The sequence below is a fragment of the Herpailurus yagouaroundi genome, unplaced genomic scaffold, assembly GCF_014898765.1.
Source record: "Herpailurus yagouaroundi ecotype Mexico unplaced genomic scaffold, PumYag 182, whole genome shotgun sequence".
Taxonomy (NCBI): Eukaryota; Metazoa; Chordata; class Mammalia; order Carnivora; family Felidae; genus Herpailurus; species Herpailurus yagouaroundi.
Window position 1 is genome coordinate 523,086 of NW_024412413.1, and position 17,332 is coordinate 540,417.

Sequence of the window (17,332 nt, forward strand, 5' to 3'; positions counted from 1 at the left end):
CTGACGCCAGCATCAAGGTGGGAGAGAATGTGTGCGACGTGGCCCCCGCCCGACCACGATGGAATGTCCACGGACATGTGTCTCAGTCCCGTGTGGTGCTGGGTGCACTCTCTGGGGAAGACCAGCCTGATACACCCGCGCCCTACCAGAGCCCCACTGACCATGAGTCCCAGTCAGGCCTCAGCCTGGGAGCACAGAGCCCTGTCGGGGGGCATGAGCCACGGCGGCCTGCAGACAGGGCCTCAGATGGTTCGTGTAGTCACATGGTCAGCTCCGGCAGTGGGGAGGCGAGTGACCAGGCTTCGCTGTCTGCAGTGGCCGCATCTGGGGCTCTGGGAGACAGTATCCCTGAGGAGCCAGGTCAGTGGGGCCCCCACAGCTGTCCTATCATGGGTGGCACCTGTGGGCCCAAGAGGGGTTTGGGGCAAGGAGGAAGGGCAAGAAGTCTGCGGCCCTGGGGACTCGGGGGGAGCCACCTTGTAGGAGGCACTTGACCCTGATACTCCCTCCTGCCCAACTTGTGTTGCTCAGGACCAGAGAGAAGTGAGGACACTGAGGACCTCTCTCCAAGCCACCCTTCAAGCTCACAGGTCAGGGCAGACATGGTTGGGGGTCAAGGGTCAGGGGAGTAAGCCGTGCTGCCTCTACCCGCCCCCACTTCCCCCAGCCTGGCATGGGCAGTGAGGGCTTTGGCCTTCCGGGATGGGGCAGCATGTTGGGGAAACCCCCTCCCCCTTTCTTTCCTCTTCCATACAAGGAAGGGGCGGGTTCCTTGAGGCCTGGTCGTTCTAGGAAGGCGTGGCTACCGGGAGCAGCCCTGGCCTTGGTGAGGAGGAGGCTGCGGCCCAGCGCTGGGGCCAGGAGCAGGCCTACCTGACGGGCCTGGCGGAGCAGTACCGCCTGGAGCAATACCCGGACAGCTACGAGGCCATGTGTGAGTGGCCAGCCACGTGGGCAGGTGGGTAGGCGGAAGCCCGGCCGGACTGGCCTCGCGGCTTGACAGCGGCGTGCCGTCCTGCAGCAGAGCCTCCTGTCGCCCACCTGCTACACCACGGGCTTCCGCGGGCCTTCTCCCTCCCCGAGGAACCCCGGGTCCGGTCGGATGCAGATGAGACAGCGGTGGAGCTCAGTGAGCTGCTGCCGCTGCCCGTGCTCATGAAGCACTCCATCACGGCCCCGCTGGCCGCGCAGTGAGTGCCCTCCCTACGGAAAGCCTCGTCCTGCACCTGAGCCGTGGCCCCGCCCCCAGCTGGCCCTGCCCCCACCCTGCCCTGCTCCTAGGCACCCTGTCCCCAGATGGCCCCGCCCCGCCCCTGACTCTAGGCCCCGCCCTCCCGCCCGCCAGCGTCTCCTTGGTGAACAAGGCTGCGGTGGATTACTACTTCGTGGAGCTCGGCCTGGAGGCGCACTTTGAGGCCCTGCGGCACTTCCTGCTCATGGAGGATGGAGAGTTTGCCCAGTCCCTCAGCGACCTGCTGTTTGAGAAGGTGACCCCTGGGCCAGGGGCGGGTGGCGGTGGGGGGAGGGCGGTGGTGCCGGGACACTCTCCGGACAGACGCGTGTGCCCTCTCCTGCCTCAGCTGGGGGCGGGGCAGACGCCCGGGGAGCTCCTCAACCCGCTGGTGCTCAACTCGGTGCTGAGCAAGGCCCTGCAGTACAGCCTGCACGGGGACACCCCGTATGCCGCCAACCTCTCCTTTGCCCTCAAGTTCCTGCCCGAGGCGTTTGCCCCCAACGCCCCGGACGTGCTGAACTGCCTGGAGCTCAGGTACAAGGTCAGCAAGGCGTCGCCCAGTGGGCGGGGAGGGGGCTGGGCTGCAGGGGCACGCTGAGCCACCCCCACCCCCCTCGCCCGCAGGTGGACTGGCCCCTCAACATCGTGGTCACCGAGAGCTGCCTGAGCAGGTACAGCGGCATCTTCTCCTTCTTGCTGCAGCTGAAGCTGATGATGTGGACACTCAAGGACATCTGCTTCCACCTCAAGCGTGCAGGTGAGGCCCGGCCGAGGCCCGGCCGGAGCCCTCGCCCGCCCCCGCCCCTGGCCCGGGGCCCCGGCTGACCCCTCCGCCCTCCCACAGCCCTGGTGAGCCGCGCGGCCGGCTCCGTGCAGTTCCGCCAGCTGCAGCTCTTCAAGCACGAGATGCAGCACTTCGTGAAGGTCACGCAGGGCTACATCGCCAACCAGATACTGCACGTCACCTGGTGTGAGTTCCGGGCCCGGCTGGCCGGGGTGGGCGACCTTGAGGAGATCCAGCGTGCGCACGCAGAGTACCTGCACAAGGCCGTCTTCAGGTGAGCTGCTCCTGGTGCCTCGAGCCGTGGTGGTGGTAGGGTTCCCCGCCCCCCAGCAGCTACCTGTCTCCCACTGGCTGCTCCCCCCCCCCCCAAAAGCCGCCTGTCTCCCCAGGGGCCTGCTGACCGAGAAGGCTGCACCTGTCATGAATGTCATCCATAGCATCTTCAGCCTGGTCCTCAAGTTCCGCAGCCAGCTCATCTCCCAGCCCTGGGTCCCGGCTGGCGGCCCATGGGGTGCCGAGCACCCCAACTTTGCTCTCATGCAGCAGTCCTACAGCACCTTCAAGTACTACTCCCATTTCCTCTTCAAAGGTGACTGTCCCCTAGGGCTGGGTGGGCTTGGGGGCCGCAGGGCAGGAGCTACCGGGGGGCCTGGCTGAGCCGTTTCCCTTGTTCCCTCCACCACCAGTGGTGACCAAGCTGGTGAACCGCGGCTACCAGCCCCACCTGGAGGACTTCCTGCTGCGCATCAACTTCAATAGCTACTACCAGGATGCCTGAGGCCACGACACAGGTGCCCCCCCCCCCCCCCCCCCCCCACCCGCCCGAGCTGGGGGGGCGGGTCAGGGCGCAGTGACCACACAGAGACGGGCCAGGGAAGCTGCCGGTTTATTTGGGGACCGTGTCTGCCCGGTAGGTAGGGGGCTGGGGCCGCTCTGCCCACCTGGGTCTGCTTCCCACTGCTGAGCTCCTGTCCTCGCACCTCCTGTCCTCGCACCAAGCGGCTTTTATGGGGGAGCGCACAGAGCGTGGGGCGGGGCTGCTGAGTCTGTGTCAGACAGAGACGGGTCAGGTCCTGACTGGACGTCTCGGCCGTCATGGAGAGACGGGGCGTGGGGTTGCCCGCTGGGTGCCCACCGCCTCGAGGACTCAGTGGGGCTCGAGGCCTCGGGGGCTCCACGTGTGGAGGCCTCCGAGGCAGTTACGAGGATCACGTCACACACAGTTCTGCCGCCCACAGCGGGGGCTTGCTGCCGTAGGAGTGTCCCCCGCTGTGTGCCCCGCCGGCCCCCTCGGCCTCCAGGACCTCGGCGGCCTCGCCTTCCCTGTGGTAGGGGGCCTCCAGGAGCTTCAGCACCCGCCGCACCTGGAGCAGAGCAAGAAGAGGGGCTTTAGGGCCTGCCCGTCCCTCCTCACCCGGCCCCTGCTGCCGGACCCAGGGACGGAGGAGGGGTGGGTGTCTGCTCGCCTCTGAGAAGTCTCCGTTCTCGGCAGCCTCGATGGCATTCTGTGCGATGTAGTTCCGCAGGACGTACTTGGGGTTGTTAGCACGCATGACGCGCAGGCGCTCGGCCTGCCAGGTGTCACTGTCGCCGGCGCCCTCCCGGTCCTTCTCCAGCCGGGCTCTGGAATCACATCCAAGTTCATCTTTCCAGCAGATACCCCCTCCCACATCTCCCGGGCTTGGTTTCCTGCATGGGGAGTCGTCTGCAGCCACGTCACGGGGAGATGGTGACGCGGGCGGTCAGCGCCCCGACCTGGAGCCTCACCGACCCCGGATGGCAGGGCCGGCCTCACCTGTACTCCTGGAGCCAGTCGGCCCAGTGGCTCCTGTTCCTGCTCAGAAGCTCAGCCGAGCTCAGCTGCTCCAGCCGCGACTGCTGCTCCACGCGTTCCAGCTCCTTGGTGACGTTGGCTCGGGTGCCGATGAGCGCGAAGAGCTGAGGGTTCGACTGCGCCAGCATCAGCATCATGGAGAGCTGCCTGTGCAGAGGGGCAGCGTGAGGCGCGTCCCGACCACTGGGCACCCGGAAGATGGCTGTCTGGGCACGGAGGAGGTGGCAATAGCTTCAGCGGCTCTGCTGTGCCACCGCCGACAGCCCCGGTGTGTGTGTGTGTGTGGGGGGGGTGACCCGGGCCGATGGAGGCAGCCGTCCACCCCTGCTCTGCGATGGCCCTTCCGTGTCGTAGAACGAGTGCACCCCGAGGGGCGGGTGCTGCAGGCTGACTTCTCCCTGCTGCTTGGCCCCTGCCTGTGTCCCGACCCCACAGTGACTTCCCCCCGGGGAAGGTCACTGCTGGCTGCTTCTCCACAGAGACCACAAGGCTGGGTCCTCGAGGGCCTGGCGAGCAGGGACAGCACTGACACCCCCTTCCCCAGTCACGCTGGCTTTGTGTTCCGTAGGCCCTGCTAGCCGGTCCTCCCTGTGCGTCCTGGCAGCTGGCAGCCAGCAGCCACTCACCACAGCGCTGCACTAAATTCTCTCGAACCACAGTCTGTTGGCTTGTTTATCAAAACCCAGAAACCATGCTTCCCACATCTTAACTCGGAGCATGGGCTGCACCCTCAGGACACCATGTGCTCCTCCAGGGGAGATGGTGCAGGAAAGCGTGGCCTGGCTGGTGATACCCGAGGGCCCACGGAGTCCTTCCTGGGCAGACGAGAGCCATTCCGGGAAGCTGCCCCCCCAGCCTGTGCCACTGGCCTCCCTGTGCGGTGGCAGCATTGCCGCCCTTCCCTCTGACCAGTGGGCCTCAGCGCCGATGTGGGGGCCCGCCCACTTCCCCAGGTGCCCTAGCTAGCTCTCCCCAACATGCTCTGTTCTGAATGGTCCTCTCCTTCTGGAAGCCCATTCCAAGGAAGGGAGACCTGGGTACCCACCGGGGATCCATCTGGGGTCGGAAGGCAAGCTTCAGCTCTTCCAGGGAGGCACACTGTGCGGTCAGCGCATCCAGGAACTCGGGCATGCCCTGGGGCTCTGGCCCAACTGGGAAGGAGCTCAGCAAGTGGAAGGTGTTTGTGAAGTCGGCACCTGCAACACGCCAGCGCTCAGGGTGCAGGTGGAGGCCTGGCCCTCGCCTCCTGCACCAGCGCCCACGACGCCGGGCAGCCTCGTCAGGGTCAGGTCCGAGGGCTCCCGACCCCTGCTCTCCAGACTCCTCCTCATCCCCACACACCTGCCACCCAGCTTGGCCACCACTCTGAGGTCAGTACGGCAAAGGCACCAAGGTCATCCCTGGCCACTGTTGCTGTGCTCACAAGCCCCCCAGCCTACTAAAGGAGCCACGGGGCGTCAAGGAGAAGCCCCTGAAACACTTCAGAACAAACAGGGCTCAACACACAACAGACACTCAGAGTCCTCAGCCCGAGTTGTTGAAACACTAGGAAAACATCCTAAAAATATACACAGAAGGAAATGAGAAGGGAACCAGGACAATAAACGAAACACAGAAGCAGAAATGGAGGAAATGGACAGAAAACAATAAAGCGGCAGAAGTCCTCATGGGTAATGACTTTAAAAGTAAATGGATCAGCAGACGGCCTCTCCTGTGCTGTCCCGCCCACCCCTCCACACTGGTGTCCATGAACTGCTGCTCTAGCTTAAAAGAAAAAAGACAACTACAGGAGCGGCTGGGGGGGGCTCAGTGAAGTGTCTCTTGATTCGGACTCAGGTCATGATCTCACAGTTTGTGGGTGCGAGCCCCGTGTCGGGCTCTGTGCTGACAGCACTGAGCCAGCTTGGGATTCTGTCTCCCTCTCTTTGCTCCTCCCCTGCTGTCTCTCATGCAGACTCTCAAATTAAAACAAAACTACACACTGTCCATAAGATACTTTCAACTGGTTGAGTCAGACAAGTAGACTTTCAGTAAGAAATCGGTAAATGACCACGGTTTTCCTTATATACTGGTAAAACAGTTCATCAGAAAGATTTTTATAAGTGTACGTGCCAAACGAGCACCAAAACTTACAAAGCAAACCTCTGTAAAACGTAACAAGAAACAGAATGGTTCTCTAAGAGCTGGAGGCTTTAGCAGCCCACTTTGGATAATGGATGGGATGTCTGGACCGCAGACCAACAAGGACACGGGGAACTCGAATGCTTGTCACGCTACTGCATCAGACCTCAACAGAACTCCGTCCAATCTTCTCAGGTACACACGGGACAATCTCCAGGGCAGATCACATGTTCACCCATACAACGTAAGTCTTAATATGTTTAAAAAGACGTATCTCTTCCAACCACAGTGGGATGAAGACAGAAATCACTAACAGAAGGAAAGCTGGCAAATTCACAAATAATGTCAAAATTAACCAGTGGGTCCAAAAAATAAAAACAAATCACAAGGAAAATTAGGAAATACTTAGAGGCAGGAAAATAAAAACGCAGCATACTGAAATTTACAGGATGCCACAAAAGCAGTGGTCAGAGGGGAATTTATGATGCTAAATACCTGTTAAAAGAACAAATCTCAATCGCAAGAAAAAAGTAAACTTGCAACTGTGTGGTGATGGATGTTAACTGCACTTACGGTAGTGATCATTTTGCAGTGTGTACAAAGAGTGACTCATGTTGTACACCTGCAACGAATAGTGTTAACATGTCATCTCAAAAAAAAAATCTCAATAACTTCATGTTATACCTGAGGGATTAGAAGAACAAAATAAGACCAAAGCTGGCAGGAAGAAATAAAGGTTAGAGCAGAGGTAAATGAAATAGAGAACAAAAACCAATGAAACCCAGAGCTGGTTCTTTGAAAGGATCAGCAAGACTGACAAACTTTTAGCTACTGACAAAAAGAGACACGTTCAGCTAAAACCAGAAATGAAAATGGGGCCAGGAGTGTTGATTATACAGAAATGAAAGACTCTGAGAAGAGTGAACAACTGCATGCTGATAAATTAGATGATGCAGAGGTAATCGGCAAATTCTCAGAAACACAATCTGCCACAACAGATTCCAAAGAAATGGAAAATCTGGGTAGTCTTGTAACAAGTAAGGAAACGGAATCAGGAATCCAAACTCTCACAACAAAGAAAACGTTAGGACCTCACTGCTAAGTTCTACCAAATATCAGAGAATTATCACCAGTCCTCCTTCAACTCTTCTGAAAAACAGGACAGGACAGAACATTTCCTAACTCATTTTATGAGAGCAGCATGCCTAGATATTGAAGCCAAAGCTACCGCGGACCAGCCTCCTGTACAAATGTCGACTGGGGCCCTCCTGATGGGGTCTGCGCCCTCAGGAGAGGAGCCACCAGCCCTCGCGGCCTCTCTGTTCTCTGCCCTGGAAGGAGCCCCACCCCAGCAACCTGGCCACACTGCACCCCGATCTCCGACCTCCAGCGTCCAGAACTGTGACAGATTGAGGTCTGCTGGGTAAGCTGCCCAGTCTGTGTGGTTTATTACGGCGGTTTAACTTGACTAAGACGGGGTGCGAAGGGAGGAGCTTCCCCCATGTGTTCATCTCAACTGATGCAAAATGGTAAAAATACTCCAAACTAGGAATAGAAGGAAACCCTCAATTTCATAAAAGCCGTATCTAAAAAAGCCACAGACAGCCTCATACTTAACAGTGAAAGACAGAGAGCACTCCCCTGAGGGCAGGAACAAGGGAACACCCACTGGACCATTTCCGGTCAACATGGTACCAGCAGCTCCAGCCAGAGCAGTTTGGTTATGTCCACACGGGATCCAGCAACTCCGCCTGGAGGTGCAGCCCCAGAACTGAGAACAGGGACTCACACGCCTACTGGTATGTGTGTTTCCACAGCAGCGTTTTCGTCAGCAGCCCAAGGGTGAAAACAAGTGTGCGTCAGTCCATAACCGGGGAACAAAGCGTGGTCCCTGCACACCACGAGGTACCACTCAGCTTGCAAGGGAACAGAATCCTGATACCCGTTGCCCCACCACAGATGAGCCTTGGGGACGCTGCTCGGTGGAGGAAGCCAGCACACGAGGACGGATCCCGTGTGGACCCCTTTCACATGAGGTCCCTGGAGGAGTCAGATCCACAGACAGAAGGCAGAACAGGGGCGCCAGGGGCTGGGGAGGCAGACGGGGGTGAGAGTGCAACGGGGACAGGGTGTCCGCTTCGCACACTGAAGAGTCTGGAGACACTGGCTGCGCCACAGTGAACGTGCTTGGTGCCCCGACCTGCTCGCTTAATGGCTGACGCGGTACGTCTTACGCGCTGTATTATTTCACCCAAATGAAAAGGCCAGGCCCCCCCGTGGCGCACTCGCCTGGCCACACTCACCGGTCAGGTGCATGGTCTCCAGGAGCTTGGCCACCAGCACTCCATCGTCCTCCAGTTCGGCGCGCACGAGGCCCAGCTTCCTGCGCATCTTCTGCAGATAGTGCCGGCGGAACTCGGCGTCAAACTCCTCCGCCAGGATGGCCTCACCCAGCTCGCGGGGCAGCTCGGGCTCCAGGGCCTCAACCAGCTTCTGCAGGTTCCATTTGCACACTTCGGGCTGCTTGCTGTATGCGTAGCGCCCGGCGTTGTCCGAGGCATTGCACACGTGGTCAGGGTCGTACCTGCCACACAGGGTGAGAGAGCCATCAAGGGGATGATGCGGAACCCCTGGGGGTGCCCAAAGGCCGTGCCTGTGTGGCCGCCGCTCCCCTGCCCCTGCCCCGGCCAGACCCCTCTGGCCGGGTGCATCCCCCCTACTCACCACCTGCTCCCGCCCTGGCCCCTTCAGCCCACTCCCGATCTGGGAGTGGAGGCGCCCTTTTAAAACGCTTCTCTGCTCAGAACCTTCCAGGGGACGTCTTCCTCTGGGAATGGCCAGCCAGGCATGTCCCACAACTAAATGCTGGACAAAACATCCAGAGCAGATGCATATACCTGCAGGCCTCTCCCCAGCGGTCCCTGCACTGTCGGCGCCCACTTGCTGCCCCGGGCCACTCACCTGTCCAGGAACCCAAAGGGCCCGTAGTCGATGGTGAGCCCCACGATGCTCATGTTGTCCGTGTTGAGCACGCCGTGGCAGAAGCCCACACACTGCCACTCGGCCACCATCCGGGCCGTGCGACGGGTCACCTGCAGCACAACAGGCGCGGGTTGCCCCCTGCCCCCACCCCTTCTTTCCCGCCCCGATTCCCGCAGGGCCTGTCCTCTGGCCTCCCCGCTGACACGTGTGGGGAGGACAGGACAGAATGCGTGCGGAGGAAAAGGCATCTCGGACGAGCAGGTGTGTGGAGGCTCCAACCCCACGTTCGCCACCTCCCTCTTTCGCATACTCCCTGATCATGGCTTTTACCCAAGAAACCAAAAATGTCAGGGAACCTCGATATCCCTGCGACTCGGGCCCAGGAGGACAATGGCATGGACATGAGGAAGTCCGCACAGGAGCAGACAAATCCTGCCCTTGGTCCAGGCTGCTGTGCCCAGGACCCCATCTCGTCCTTCGAGCTGCCGGACAAGGAGGCCAATGACCTACCTGCCGCGGCCCAGTGGGCTGCCAGCGGGCCATTCACGCGGCCCCATCCACTGCCCATGCAGCCCCCCTGTGCCCCCCACCCCCGTGTGGCCTCGAGGGTGCCCGGCCAGCACCCACAGGCACTGGCCCCAGACACACCTGCCCCGTCACCCATCACGGCTGCGAGCGGAACCCCGAGACACCTCCCGGCAGCCCACAGCCCAGGCGCTTGCCCACAGAAGAAGGCAAGGACCAGAACGTGGCTAAAGCAGGTCAAGAGAGTGGCCAGGGTCAGGCAGGACGAGGCCCCACAGACACCTGCTTGGCACTCCTTCTCATGGAAGCCGTGCTCAACCGTGCCCCTGCCTTCTCCTTCACCCCCTCGCTGACACTGCAGGCCCTGAGCTGGGTCAGCTGATGGGAGTGCCGCGGCCACATTCTCAGTGTCATGGGTGACCTCTGCACGGAAGCCACACCTGATGGCCCTTGGGGGGAGGGGAGGCACAGACACAAGCCGCGGGGTCAGCACCTCCATCAGACCGAGGGACTGGGTCAGACAAGGTGTGCATGGCTGGGTACCCAGCGCATTGGGGTCATTCCCTTCATACTTGTCCTGCGGGGCTCGGCGGGGGCACATGGACACACGCCAGTGCCACTGAAACAAAATGATCCTTGGTTTGTCCCAGGACCCCTGACCTTGACGGAGGGTTTCCAAGAAGTCGGTCCTGCTCAAAGCCAACAAGTGGTGACTGGATTTGGGACAGGGGAGTGACTGACAGGGGCAGGGACACCAAGTGAGAACCTCTGTCCACCAGCCAAGTAGACCGGGTCGTCAGCAGCAGGTAGGGCCGGGGCCAGGGCACCGCCACACCTACCTCCCGGAAGAAGGCCGCATTCCTTTGCACGCTGTTGTCGGCGTGAGCGGCCTGGATCTCGGGATAAAACGTGCCGATCACATAGTCCAGCATCTGTACTCGAATGTCATTCCTCCCCACACTGGGGCCCTCGCGCCCTGTGTGCTCATCTGCAGACTTAAAAATCTCAAAGGATCCAAACCTGGAGGGAAGACCCAAGTTTTTAACAGGTTAAACGTGACTCTGCCCCGTCGTGGGAAGAAAAGTCTGGCTGCTAGATACCGGCCTGGCAGCGTGGGAAGAACACGCTGATTAAAACAAAACCAACAGGAACAGAACTAATCTTTCAGTGACACAGAACCAGCCTGACTCTGGTCAAGTCCCACACAGCCCCGGGTGTGCATGCGGGACGCCCAGGAACACAGGGCTGACTCCGGGCACGAGGAGGGCTCTGTGCCCATCCCCCTGCGTCAAGGAGCACGTCAGTGATGGGCATCCTGTGGTGGGGTGACAAGCAGGGTCAGCAGTAGCTCTCCACTGGGTGTCACCCGGAGGGTGTGAGGCACCGTTTGGAGACATTTTTGGTTTTTAGGTCTGGCATCAGCCCCGGGAGGTGGTGGGTGGAGGCCAGGGATGCCGCCCGACCTCCTGCCAGGTACAGGGCGGCCGCGCGGCAAAGAGCAGTCTGGTGCTTCTGCAGGAAGAAGCCCTGGGTCTCCTGGGGTGAGGCCGATCACTGCCCTGGCTCCTCTGTCCCCCAGGGGATGAAAGGAAAAGCCAGGGACTGAGCTGTAGGCGTGGGTGGGGCCAGCAGGCACCAGGAGAATGGCCCCGTTGCCCCTGATACACACGGGGTCTGCCTGGCTCCAGGAGGGGGCCCTAAGAGGCCACAGCCACTTCCTGACAAGCGTGGGTTCAGGTAAGCAGAATGGAGCGTGTGACGCCAGACAGCGCGGTGACGTCACGGAGAAACAGGCTTGCGTCAGGAACGGGAACCAGAGAGGGTTCCAGTTAATGAACTGAGTGGAGAATGGCCGCAGCCAACCGGAGCTCGTCAGGTGCGGAGCAGCCTGCGTTCACGGTGACACAAACGCCATTTTCTTGGCGACTTTGATGCAGTTCCTTGTCACGAACTCCCAAGTAAACCGCTCTATACCGCCCCCCGCCCCCCCTCCCCCCCACTGCTGCCTCAGGGGGCCCGCCCACACCAGCCTCCCTCCAGCTACACAGGCTGTTGCCTGCTGGGAACGGGCCCGGTCGGGGAGTGTGGGCGGGCGGGGCACAGTGACCCGCACGCGGGACAGGGTTCCCGGCCCAGACACGCCCAGGGCCTTTTGCACCTGCGACTCCGTCCCCGCAGGTGCAGAGCATCCACCTCCTGGACGGTGCGCTGGCGCTGTTCTAGGGACCCGCTGTGGGATGGGGCGTCCAAACGGCGTGTCACCGTGGGGCGTTTCATCTACCAGACTTCCCCGCTGTCTAAGCACAGACCTACAGCCTGACAACAGCAAGCGTTCAGACAGCCCGAGGGGACCCCGGCATTACCTTAGAAAAGTGGAAGCTATACGCAACACAACCGTGCACTTTTCATATTTTGGATTACCATCATAGAACACGTCGCGGACAACTGTGGACTGGGATGTGACGCAGGCCCCGGCCCGCGTGGTGGGGATGCCCAGGTGGAACATGGCCTCACTGCACAGGAACTCTCGGATGCTCGACCGCAGGACTTTGCGGCCGTCAGCCTGTCTGAAATCAAACACAGGTCATCGTGCCATCAGGCAGGCGTCCACTCGACACCAAGGTTCAGGCGGCAGATGGGAGGGACTGAAAGCATTCCAAGGGCTTCCTAAATATCACCCACTGGCAGCTCTAATGTGACTGCGCAAGAACCCTATCACACATGCTACCTGGCACTGATGAGGCCCGAACGTCGCCCCAGACCCGGCGGCCAAGGCACCGAGTGCCGGCCTGTAGCCGGAGGCCAGACCGATGCCGAGGATGGTGAGGGCCACCTCGGGCCTCCCCAGCGGGAAGCAGCCAAGCACCACACACTCACCCCGTGCATCTGCAACTTGGTTCTTACAAAGAATTCGTTTTACAAAAGCACTCCTACGGTAATAACGGTAACGCACGACAGCATCGCTCGCGTACGAAAGGGGGATCTCAGAGTCCCTCGGACGGATGGACGGACGGCCTTGGAGGGCTCGAACTGCTTTTTGACCCCAAGCCTCTATTATGATTAAGACTTTATCAGAGCAGTTCCAGGCTCACGGCAACGACGACAGGCCCCCTGCTGCCCTCGTGGCCTCTACCGTCAACGTCCCCACCAGGTGGGACATTTGTCACCATTAGCAAGTCTGCCTGGATGCGCCATCATCACTCAAGGTCCACGTTTAAACGGGGTCACGCCCAGCGCTGTGTACCGTGGGGGTTTGGACAGAGGGGTGACGACGTGGACCCGTCACTATGGTACCATACACAGACCGCTGCCGCCCTAACATCCTCGTGCTCCACCCGCTCACCCCTCCCCTGTAACTCATGATCTTTTCTTCCTCTCCGTACTTCCGCCTTCCTCGGGAGCTCGCAGCCAGAGTCGTAGCGCAGACTGGCTCCTTTCTCGTCATCCTCCTCCATGTCTTCTCACGGCCCGAGCGCTCGCTTCTCGTCTGTGCAGAGTCCTATTCCCTCATCTGGAGGCGCCACGGTCCATTTGCCTCCTGAAGGACATGCTGCTTGCTTCCAGGTTTTGACAGGTCTGAATAAAACTGCTACAAACATCCACGTGCAGGGTTTTGTGTGGACACAGGCTCTCAGTCTTTCGGGCAAACAGCATGAGCACGGCTGCTGGGCCACGAGGTAACAGCACCGCCTTGCACCCACCAGCAAGTGGGTGGAGCACGTGCTCCCGCTGCCACACGGCCTCCCGGCGCCTGGTGCTGTCGGTGCCCCGGGTCTGCCCCCCCCCCCCGCAGGTGTGCGGCGGCATCTCGTCGCCGTGAGAATTTGCATTTCCCTGGTAACTCACGAGGTGAAGCGTCTCTTCAAGTAGCTTGCTTTCCATCTGTGTCTCCTCTTTGGTGTCAGGTCTGTTCGAGTCTTTGGCCCATTTTAAGGGCCCAGGTTGTTTTGTTTTCTTATGATTGAATTTAAGAAGTTCTTGGTCTACTTCGGACAACACTCCTTTATCAGATGCATCTTTTGCAAATATTTTCCCCCGTCTGTGGCTTTTCTTTTCACTCTCGATTTTGTCTACTGCAGAGCACAAGGGGTGTTTTGTTTGTTTTGTTTTTGCAGAGCAAAAAAGTTTTAACTTTAATGGAGCCCAGCTCATCAATGACTTCTTTCATGGATCTTGCATTTGGTGTTAGATCTAAAAAGTCACGTCCAAACCCAGGGTCCTCCGGGCTTTTTATCTTCTAGGAGTTTTATACTTTTGCACTTAGGTTTATGATTGCTCTGAGTTTACTTTTGCGAAAGGTGGCAAGTTCGTGTCTAGATACCTTTTGTGTGTGTGTTCAGTTGTCCCAGTGCCATCTGTTGGCATGACGATCTTTGCCCCTTTGTCAAGGATCAGCTGGCTGTACCGAGGGGGAGGTCTGTCCTTACTCCACTGAGCAATCCCTTCACCGACACTGCGTTTACCTAATGCCTATGGTTTTGCAGGAAGGCTCGTCGTCAGTAAAGCTGGTTCTCTGGTTTTGCCATTCTTCGTGTCATGTCGGTCATTCTAGGTCTTTTGCCTCTCTGTGCAAACTTTAGAATCCTGTCACCAGTGTCTACAGAATGACCTGAGATTCTGTTGGGATTGTACTGAAGTCAAATTGGGACCAAGTGACACCTTGACAATAGTGAGACCTCCTGTCCGTGGACATGGAATGTCTTTCCGTTTCTTTATTTTTGGCATCTTTTATCAATTTTATAATGTTCCTTATAAAGACCTTGTATATATTTTGTTAGATTAATATTTCTATTTTGAGGGGTGCTAGGGTAAATAGTATTGTTTTTAATTTCAAATTCAAATTGCTCATTGCTTATACGGTAAAGGGATTGACTTTTGTATAATTTCGGATCCTGCAACCTTGCTGTAACTGCTTATTCATTTTGGTCACATCTTTGAGATTTTCTGTGGATGTTTATCCCCAAACTGAGACAGTTTCATTTCTTCCATCTCCATCTGTATGCCTTTAATTTCCTTTTCTTGTCTTACTGCGTTAGCTAGGATTTCCAGTATGATGCTGAGAGGCAATGGTGGGGGAAACAACTTTCCCTTGTTTCTGATCTTAGTGGGAGAGTTTCCAGGCCCTCACCAAGTAGATGGTAGCTGTGGTTTTCTGTAGAAATTCTTTATCAATTTGAGGAAGTTCCTCTCTTCCCAGTTTGTCGAATTTTTGTCACGAACGGGTGCTGGCTTTCGTCAAATGCTTACCCTGCACGTATTGTTACGGTCGTGGTCCTCGAGGCTCCACTAGACACATCTAGGCCTCCTGCCTCACCTTGCCTATGCTCATCCTCGTGTAAGTGACACCTCTAGAAACCAGACCTGGCAGTCACCCCAGAGCTCACTGTGTCGGCCTCTGGCCAGCGTGACCCTCGGTTCACAGCTGCACTCCACTCACCTCCTTCTAGTCTATGTGAGGACCTGTGACAAGGAAACCTGTCCTCAAATGTCATTCCGCCCTTCCCTGGCCCTGGGAATTACTTCTAATCCAGTTAGATTTCACATCCAGTAGGAAGCTAGCACAGCACAATTTAATCTTGAATCTGATAGAAATGGTCCTGAAAATACGCAGCCATATTCTTGCTCAAGGCAGGGTTCTCAAAGCAAAAGCCAGAATTGAACGATTATACAGCAAGGGTATAAAGGGCCTCGGAAAGCAGTCCTGCACCCACAGAGCCAGAGGACACGTGACAACAGTCCCTTTTCCTGTACACCCATGTCAGTTCCCAGTGCAGCTGCTGGGATGGACCCAACTGAGGGAAAGCCCTTCTGCACCTGCCAGGGGAGGCATATCCTGAAATCCCAACCCCATGGCCCCAAGGGAGGCGGGGGCGAGAAGTCACCTGCCCCCCCCCCCCCCCCCCGCCAAAAGCCACACCTGGGTATCCAGCAGCAGCTGGCTTTAAGCCACTCGTAGCCACTTTGGACGTCAGCCTCAAGTCTTGCTGAAGCTGGGGACCACAGGACACAGGGAGGGGTGGGGTGGGGTAGGTGGGTGCCAACCTGAGTAAAGGGTAAATTACTGCTTTCTTTTAAAGAAAAAATATTCTAGGGGCACCTGAGTGACTCAGTTGGTTAAGCGTCTGACTTGATTTCAGCTCAGGTCACGATCTCACAGTTTGTGGGATCTGTCCCACAGATCATGTCAGGCTCTGTGCTGAGTGTGGAGTCTGCTTGGGATTCTGTCTCCCTGTCTCTCTCTGCCCCTCTCCCACTCGCTCGCTCTCTCTAAAAAGAAACAAATGTTAAAAAAAAAATATGTTAGCAGACCTCAGGTCTGAAAACATGGGACTTAAAACTCAAGTCTTCAAATATAAAAAGCAACTTCCAACAGCAGATTACTCACAAAAAGGTTTGTCTTTATAACTGGCAAAAATAAATGACCCAAAAGGAATACGTAAAGTTTAAAGGTGCTCAAAAGAATGAACAGGCCTTTGGGTGAGAAGCACCCATTCCAACGAGCAGAAACTTCCGTTAGCCACTGGTGCAGACAACTCTGAGCAGGTGCGGGTTGTTTGCAGGGGGTGGCGGTGGCGTTAGGCTGAACTCAGACTTCACAGACAGAAAAGACGGTCTGGAGCCTGGGGCATGAGGAAAAACCAGTTATTCTGTGGGTCAGAGATGGAGCTGCTGCGGGGAGTCGGGGAGGGGCGTATTCAGTCCCCGGAGGGAGGGCAAAGGGAAGTGGCCAGAGGGGAGACAGGCCCTTAGGATCTCCCTGCACCTGAAACGACTTGGGTATAACTTTTTCAGCCATTTAACAAACACGGACTAAATGCACGAACTGTTTGACGGGAAAGAGCAGAACAGACTGTCTGTACAGAAGAGGCAGGACGGCTCCAAGAGCGCCCTGCTGGGTCAGGCTGCTGGGATCTGGGGCCAGGCTCTGGCCCACAAGTGCCTGGAAGCCTGTGCTTGGGAGAATGTCCACTAGGGGAATGGGATCTGAGGAGGTCTTTCTTGTCCCTTCCAGGGCACTGGCCGCATCTGGGATGCCAGTGTTGGAGGGAAGCAGACTGCCCAAGTAGCTTTCAGACTGCTGACAAATCACCCCGCCTCCCCTGAGCACCGTGGCCAGGCCAGGCCGGGGGTGGGCGGGGGGAGGTGGGGAGGACGCGAGTGTCTCACACGGAACTGATTCCAAAGTCCTTGTGTCGTTTATGAGAACGGGACAAGAGCAACTGCCAGTTGCTCTGCGATCAGAGGCGGCAGGATCCCCTCACTATACCGGTCGGAGGGGACAAGGGCACTTGGCAGCAGCACTTCAGCAGGGGAGGAGGCCCAGCGGCCACTGCCCCTCCTCCTGTCCTCTCCTTTTGATCTCAGGGCCTTTGCACAAGCTGTTCCCGTCTCCAGGATGCCGGACCCCTCTCATGTCCTATGCCCCTAGGTGAAACTTCCAGTTACATCTCACCCCCAACTAGGGAGGAAAGCGGTGGGGCTGCACACACCGGCCCCGCCCCATCCCACCTGGAGAAGGGCGTGCGGGCCGCTTTCGGGGGTCAGCCCCCTCCGGGCCCCAGCCACCCGCCCCGGCCCACCTGGAGAAGGGCCCACCTGGAGAAGGGCGTGGGGCCGGCGCCCTTGAGCTGCAGCTCCCAGCGCTCGCCGGCCGCCGTGCACACCTCGCCCAGGTACATGGCGGCGCCGTCGCCCAGCTGCCCCGCGAACTGGCCAAACTGGTGGCCGCAGTAGCAGTGCGCGGCGGGCTCGGCGCCCGGCAGCAGCGCGTTGCCGCTGAAGAAGAGCGCGACCTCGGCCTCGCGCGCCTCGCGGGCGGCGGCGTCGGCGGGCGGCGCGCCCAGGCCCAGCA

At 58.5% G+C, this 17,332-nt stretch overlaps 2 protein-coding genes across 6 annotated transcripts in view; one reads left to right on the forward strand and one right to left on the reverse strand.

Annotated features, from left to right (window-relative positions):
• The window catches only part of TUBGCP6 (tubulin gamma complex component 6), a 31,196-nt gene extending 18,114 nt beyond the window's left edge, over positions 1-13,082 (forward strand). Inside the window, exons 16-26 of one of the 5 annotated variants that reach the window (XM_040490488.1) lie at positions 1-360; positions 538-590; positions 793-934; positions 1,022-1,190; positions 1,346-1,487; positions 1,581-1,775; positions 1,859-1,991; positions 2,079-2,292; positions 2,408-2,607; positions 2,705-2,809; positions 12,882-13,082. The exon at positions 1-360 is cut by the window's left edge and continues 763 nt beyond it. In XM_040490488.1, coding sequence (XP_040346422.1) covers positions 1-360; positions 538-590; positions 793-934; positions 1,022-1,190; positions 1,346-1,487; positions 1,581-1,775; positions 1,859-1,991; positions 2,079-2,292; positions 2,408-2,607; positions 2,705-2,796 — 1,700 coding nt within the window. In that variant the 3' untranslated portion in view covers positions 2,797-2,809; positions 12,882-13,082. Of the gene's footprint in view, positions 361-537; positions 591-792; positions 935-1,021; positions 1,191-1,345; positions 1,488-1,580; positions 1,776-1,858; positions 1,992-2,078; positions 2,293-2,407; positions 2,608-2,704; positions 2,810-3,256; positions 4,511-12,881 lie in introns of those variants that run through there. The other 4 variants (XM_040490485.1, XM_040490486.1, XM_040490487.1 and 1 more) reach the window with 4 other exon arrangements.
• On the reverse strand, positions 2,886-17,330 carry SELENOO (selenoprotein O; the record flags this gene model as incomplete). The annotated part of the gene is made up of 9 exons (XM_040491810.1): positions 2,886-3,382; positions 3,485-3,641; positions 3,814-3,999; positions 4,898-5,048; positions 8,277-8,557; positions 8,935-9,065; positions 10,320-10,500; positions 11,844-12,047; positions 17,077-17,330. Coding segments are annotated over 9 exons (1,710 nt in total), but the record flags the coding sequence as incomplete, so codon positions are not given.
• Between the last annotated feature and the right edge of the window lie 2 nt (positions 17,331-17,332).